The sequence below is a fragment of the Olea europaea genome, unplaced genomic scaffold (assembly GCF_002742605.1).
Source record: "Olea europaea var. sylvestris unplaced genomic scaffold, O_europaea_v1 scaffold2927, whole genome shotgun sequence".
Lineage (NCBI taxonomy): Eukaryota > Viridiplantae > Streptophyta > Magnoliopsida > Lamiales > Oleaceae > Olea > Olea europaea.
Window position 1 is genome coordinate 8,809 of NW_019247857.1, and position 6,823 is coordinate 15,631.

At 36.1% G+C, this 6,823-nt stretch overlaps 2 protein-coding genes across 2 annotated transcripts in view; one reads left to right on the forward strand and one right to left on the reverse strand.

Moving 5' to 3' along the window:
- Positions 1 to 48: 48 nt before the first annotated feature.
- Positions 49 to 2,418, forward strand: LOC111384481 (transcription factor MYB1R1-like). The gene is made up of 3 exons (XM_023008757.1): positions 49 to 482; positions 1,016 to 1,224; positions 1,698 to 2,418. The coding sequence occupies exons 1-3, from the start codon at positions 185 to 187 to the stop codon at positions 2,097 to 2,099; spliced, it is 909 nt and encodes a 302-aa protein (XP_022864525.1). The 5' UTR covers positions 49 to 184; the 3' UTR covers positions 2,100 to 2,418.
- Positions 2,419 to 3,386: 968 nt separating this feature from the next.
- Positions 3,387 to 6,823, reverse strand: part of LOC111384480 (serine/threonine-protein kinase AtPK2/AtPK19-like) — a 4,752-nt gene continuing 1,315 nt past the window's right edge. Inside the window, exons 2-7 of the mRNA XM_023008756.1 lie at positions 6,549 to 6,792; positions 4,824 to 4,906; positions 4,623 to 4,743; positions 4,327 to 4,500; positions 3,901 to 4,008; positions 3,387 to 3,823 (exon numbers count right to left, since the gene is read on the reverse strand). Of these exons, the coding sequence (XP_022864524.1) occupies positions 3,539 to 3,823; positions 3,901 to 4,008; positions 4,327 to 4,500; positions 4,623 to 4,743; positions 4,824 to 4,906; positions 6,549 to 6,792 (1,015 nt within the window). The 3' untranslated portion in view covers positions 3,387 to 3,538. The remainder of the gene's footprint in view (positions 3,824 to 3,900; positions 4,009 to 4,326; positions 4,501 to 4,622; positions 4,744 to 4,823; positions 4,907 to 6,548; positions 6,793 to 6,823) is intronic.

Below are 6,823 nucleotides of genomic sequence, written 5' to 3' on the forward strand. Positions count from 1 at the left end.
TTTCCATGCTAGTTAATTTCTTATCCCATCTCCCAAACATCCACTTTCTCTCTCTTATTGTTTTATTATTTCCAGCACCACAGTGTACGGCCATCACGTTTTAATCGCCATATAAATACTAAACTCTCTTTCGATTTCATCTATATTAATTCCCCTAAAGAAACCTCCGAAAATAACAAACAAAATGTCATGCCCGAGTGGAGAGTCGCCGTCTGCCGCCGTTTTTGGTGGCGGAAACGGTTGTGTTGGTAGCGATTCTGGCGAGATTATGTTGTTTGGGGTAAGAGTAAAAGTTGACCCCATGAGGAAGAGTGTGAGTATGAATAATCTTTCTGAATACGAGCCCGTTAATAACAATAACGATAACTCTAATGCTAATAACAATGATAGCGAGTTGTTGAAGATGGCGGCGGCGAATGGTTATGCATCGGCCGATGACTCCGTGCCGCAGCCAGGCAACGGGAGTCGGGAGCGTAAGCGAGGTCAGATCTCTGATCATCTGTTTATCTGTTAAATTATCATTAGTTTAATAATTTATTTGATTGATTATGTGATTCGTTTTCAGATTTTTTTCATCATGGAATACTTGATTTATTGGCTAATTTACAATCGGATGATAAAAGATGCTCTTTGGAAAATAAATTTTTTGAACTGGTCTAGGAGTAGCTTGTCTGCTTGAATGAAATTTATTTATATATTGATTATCGTGGTGAATAAATCTCTCATTAGATATTTTGGTTGCTTATGCCAAAAAAAATTCCAATCTTCGAATGATCTGTTATGAAGGTTGTTGATTTCAATAAATTTCTTAAAAAAATTTAATAATCTGATTTCAAATCTTTATTGAAACAGTACTAAATCTTTATTGAAACAGTACTATGTAATTTCAAAAATAGTTTGAGAGAAATATTTGTTAGACTTGTTAAGTCAAATTTGTTTCCTCATCTATGGGATTTTATCAACTTTGCTGTATTGATTTTGATCCATGTTGTATTGGATTGTGTATTTCTTTTAGGAGTTCCATGGACTGAGGAAGAACACAAGCTATTTCTCATTGGATTGCAAAAAGTTGGAAAAGGAGACTGGAGAGGAATCTCTAGAAAATATGTTAAAACTCGTACGCCAACCCAAGTTGCTAGCCATGCCCAGAAATACTTCCTTCGCCGGAACAATCTCAATCGGCGTCGACGTCGTTCTAGTCTCTTTGACATCACCACTGATTCGGTAATTTTAGTGATTAGATCTAATCACTTTTGTTTTTCAGTCTTTGTATGTGTTAGACAAATAATTTGATGTTGTATTGGTCTGATTCAATTGATTGCCATTGTTGATAATGCATATCTTTAAGCATTCTATCTGAGATGTCACTTAAAACTTTCTTTAAAAACTTTATGGGAACATTACTTTTCTACTTTATGAGAGATAAATGTCCCTGTTTGAAGTTAAAAAGTAATTATAGACCAAAGCTTTTGTGTTTTAAGCATTAAGGTTTGCACTTGTTGTTCATAAAATTTTATCAGAGCATTCAAAGATCAAATCACTAAGGGCTGGCTAATTTGAGGACATATTTTTCTGAAGTTTTGTTGATTGTGGTATTTGAGCGGACTCCAAATTTGTTGTAAACAAGGCTTAGTTTGTTATTGTATTGAATTTGATAGTTTATTGATGGTTCATAATTTTTGTGATTTCATGGCTAGGTTACTCCAATGCCAAGCAAAGAGGGTGGAAGCCATCAGGAAAGTGCAGCCCAGACAATTCTGCCATCAACCTCTTTGTCTTCTGCAGAAACTTCGAGTATTAGTGGATTCTCTCTTAAGCCTTTTCCGATGACCGTTGCTCCTGTTTTCTTCCATCTACAACCTGAAAAATCGGTGGAAAATATAACCCATTCGGATATGCTCATTCAGCCGGTTCCTGTTCTTCCGATGCATACTTCATCGACAGACCTTAGCCTAAGGCAGAATGTGCCAATTGTGTCACCGCAACTGTCATTGGGGCTAACATTGTCATTGCATCAAGATCAGGCATCAACTAGGCACTCAGCATTCCAGATGAAAACAAGCTTCGGTAATGGAGATAGCATAATCAGTGTTTCTTGAAGAATGGAGGCGCTCGACAGAATAAAATTGAAGAAAAAAGGGTTCATCATAACTTTATAAGATTATAGGTAATGAATATGGCTATAATCGATAATAGTCTCTGTACAGACCGGAAAAATATCATGCTTTGCTGTGTCTTTTGTTTTATATGCTAATATTTCAGATCCTTGCTCGTTTGTGATTGAGAATAAAGTTTTGGACAATTTGTCATACCCTTTGATTTGCCTTTTTGGTTTATGCATAGAATATTCTAATCCAACACTGTGGTAGGGTTTCTTCTCCATGAATGTAACTGATATTGTTGGCCTGGTGCTTACTTTGTGGGAGATTATTTTTAGCTATTTTATTAATGTGGATTGAATTAGGTCCTCGATTTATCAGGATAAGTTGTGGTAGGACCTTCACTTGCCTGTGGGTGGGATTATAGATATTTTATAATAACAAGGATTTGATGTATAAGATAAGCAGATAATATTTTATTTTCACTGGTGCATTTACATTTATGGTGCCACTGGTTGCTGTCTGTATGACAACTCAAGTAATTGACTACGAAAGAACAGGGGCGTTTGAGCTCGGTCAGCTGCCTAGTACAGTTCTTCCTAAGAACTTGAAGCCTATTTTTTCTAAATAATAATGCTATTTAGTGCTACTAGTGTTACAACATCAGTTAAGGTGACAAATATTATTAAATGAATCATATAATTTTGCCCTTAACTGGATATATTACATAATGTAACATAGAGTGATGTTCTAACATCATTGATACTGAATAGTATTATAAAAAATGACGGCTTATGAATATTCAATTTTTGTGCCAACTTGTGGTTTCAACATGGATCCAAAGCCCGTAAAAGCCTAAAGTTGGAAGTGATCTTAAAAACCAATCACGTCTTGGGAAAAAATCTCAATAACGTACTTGTCTATATTAGAAACAAAAATTGTGTTTTCATTATGGTTTTACAGAACGATAATTACTTAAATTCATTCATATCGCCAGAAAAGCCAAGAGGCCAACAAGTCAAGTTTACCACAATTACTTGAAAAGCATTTGGATAGCATCCTTTTTCAATTGGGTATATTGTAATTCATGAATAGAAATTTCTTTAGGTCTACAGTATACATATTATAACCACCCATTGTAGTTCCCCTTAGTTCAGGTGTCTTCCATTAAATTAACTTGATTCTGAAATTACTTTTTATAACACTATCAAATGTCGGACCTGCTTCAAGCAGCTGCCCAAGAGGTGTTGACAACAAAAGTTGAACAGTCAATTTTAGGAACCACTGTATCAGCAAATATTAGCGTATATAATCAAAAGAACTGCAGCAAGTCTGGAGTAATTATATTCAAATTAAGCGACAATTACAGTGACAGTTTCTTGTTTGAAGAAAGACAAAATAAATTGACAAGGTCCATGCACTGATTTGAAACTTCTTGTTCACTCAGAAGAAAGCCAAGGATTAGGTGCTATATAAGTATACCCTTGAAAATGCCCGCCTGCCGTTGGTGTAGCAGCCGGTGAGTCATCTGGAGGCATTGCAGTCCAACATTTATCAAAATTGGCCGTGCAATCTTCGCCACTCACATCTGGCTTGAACTTGGGCTGTAATTCTCGGTTCTCTATCTTTTTCCAGTTTATTGTCTGAAACCATTTATGACATTTGATCTCGTCTGCTCCCTTAGGCCCACTTCCTAGCCTTTTCAATGGATCCTTATGTAGTAACTGTGGGAATAATAACAACTTAGAGGTATGCAAATGATAAGAAAGGCAATAAATCGGGTGGAAGTGTTGTCACTTACTCCTTTAAGCAAAGAATGAACCTCACTGCTCAGTCGAGGGAGAAGCTTCACTTTTTCATTGATGATTTTTTCCTGAAGCTTCTTTCTGTTTGGATGTGTGAATGGCGGCTGAAAAGAATATAATAGTTATGGTGTCATAAGAAATTAAAAGATTTTTGTGAAAGAACCTATTTTGAGCTAAGCATCAGAAACAGACCCGGGGCTATGGCTAAAATCGAGCACTTCCCTCTTGTTTTCAAATTAAGCAAACATTTTAGTTCCAACTTTAGATTCTGCAACTGACTGTATTTTATAATATGTGCACTCCCAATTTCGTAAAACATTGCCAAATATTACCGTCAACCATAATAAAATATTTGAGACAAATATTTGGTTTTTTGAACAAGTTACTAAACCCCCCTTTCTTGACCAATGGTTAACGGTTACCTTGCCACTAAGCATTTCATACAAAAGGATCCCGACACTCCACCAATCTGCATTCTTGTTGTGGCCTTTAGCAAGTAAGATTTCTGGAGCCATGTACTCTGTTGTTCCACACATTGAATTTGATCTACTTGATTCATCAATCTCCTTGGCCAGTCCAAAATCAGTTAACATAACCTGAAGAGAAGTGCTAAAATTAGTAAAGAAAATCCACTTAAACACTTACAATGGAAGAATCCATTATCATGCTATGCACAATATGTATGCCTGCAAATACATCAATTAGTGCACAGCCATACATGCCCATCAGCATCCATGAGAACATTTTCGGGTTTTAGATCTCGATGCATAATCCCATTCTTGTGAAGATGTGATACAGCAGATACTATCTCGGCAGTATAAACCCTTGCCTGGTCCTCACTAATTAAAACATAGCCGAACAGTAATTAAATGAACGAACTCATATTATTTTCAGCTGTTGAAATAAATGTAAATGGTACCTGAAAATTCCTTGTCTGTATAGATGATAGAAGAGATGTCCTCCATTTATGAAATCCAGTATTAAATACAGCTTAGACTTGGTCTGTATGATGTTGAAAGTAAACTTGTAAGGAGACAAGAAAACGGATGCCTAGAACAAGATACATATACATGTAATCACACACAAATGCAAGAAGGGAGGAGATTTGTTTAGAAATGTAGAGGTCTCTCCAATCAATATCAAAAGGAAACCACATGAATCCGTAGGCAACATACGTTTGAATAGACAAAAGTTTGCTCAATCCATGGTAAAACTAAAACAGGAACTCAACCCCCCACCTTCATCCTGCCCACAAACTAAAAAAAATAAAAGAAATATACAACAATATTTGTTTAAATATATCCTTTGGAGCTGTCACCATATGACTAGAAGACTCACAATTTCAGACCGCTTCATCTCTTGCCATGAAGTGTTTTATGGAAGCGTTAAAGATTGAAACAGGGAACAGAACAATTTTTCTATTTAAGTACTACTAAAGCATGTTATCAATAGGGTTCTTTCAGTAAAACTTTGGGCCCTGTTTATTTTAGCACAAAAGACTTTCATGCCAGATAAACATTCTCCATACAAGATGTTGTCATGAACTATCCATATCTCAAATTTTCAACAACCAAAATGGATATTGAGATAATTCAACGCATAAATGTTTTTCATAACCACTGCTCCACGCCACCTTCTCGATGAAGACAACCACCACAGCCCACGTCCCCAATACCATGACCATAATCAGCTCCAAGCCAAATGAATTGTTGAAGCATAAGCTATGATAAAGTTAATGATGGTGACAGAGTTAGTGGTGCTACTAATGGCAGTGATGGAAGCTGTGGTAGTTGGTAGTAGACTGCTAATTGTAGCCAATTGTGCAAGTTATAACTAGAGAGAACAAAATTGAAGCAAAATAGCAATTAAATGACAACTTCGGATATCGATATTGGTAAGCTAAAACAAAATCCATTTCCCTCAACAGTTTTCCCCATAAAGTGCTATCTAATTCAATTAGACACCAAGAGAAGTGGTAAATGTTTTACTAAAGTTGTTTGTGCCCATAAAATTCAAGCCTTAATACCTTGTAATAGATGAGAGAGATGAAAACATCTTAAAAGAATCTGGTTTTAGTTCTTTCAAGCAGGGTTACTAGGGAACAATTTTTACAAGTAGAGTTGTAAATTGATGGGGTCATTCAAAGATGTACTGTGCTAGGCACTAGCAATCTAGAATGGCAAATTCTACAATCCAATGATTTTCATCAAAGGCTTAGTTAATCATTGTGAGTAAAGATGTTAGAAAAACGGGAACAACATTTTTACAAGCAGATAGGTTAATTCTCTCTACTTAAATAATAATTAGATCGAGCACTTTTTTATCCCACAGAAAATCCAGTTGCATCATTCAATACTCCTCAAAAAGAAATCCATTATGCAATCTAATGACGCCACATGAACTCCCCACACATTTTGGTGAGCTTTTCAGTTTCTTTACGAAGTGAATCCATAGTGAATTGATCCAGTGGCCTTAAACACTAACACTAAAATTCCAAACTGGCATTAGCTCTTTATATGAAACCAAGCTTACAAATCAAAATCAACTCATCTGTCCTTCTCTAAAAATAAAGTCAAAGTTCATAGCTTCAAAATAAATCAATCAGAGAGTCAGAAATCTAGATAATGAAATGAGCAAAACTTACCTGAAAGGAGTATCTGAGCTGGACAATGAACGGATGTACCACTTTGGTGAGAATATCCCTTTCAGCTCGCATATAATCCACATGTTTGTTCTTGATTATAGTGTCCTTCTTCATCACTTTCATCGCAAAAATTCCATCTCCATCGGTTCCGCTAGTACCCTTTTTCCTCACCTGAAACACCTTTCCAAATGCACCCTTCCCAATCACCCTCATAATCTCGAAATCCGCCGGGCCCAATTTATGGGTCACCTCCTTTTCACCACATTCCTTCTCCA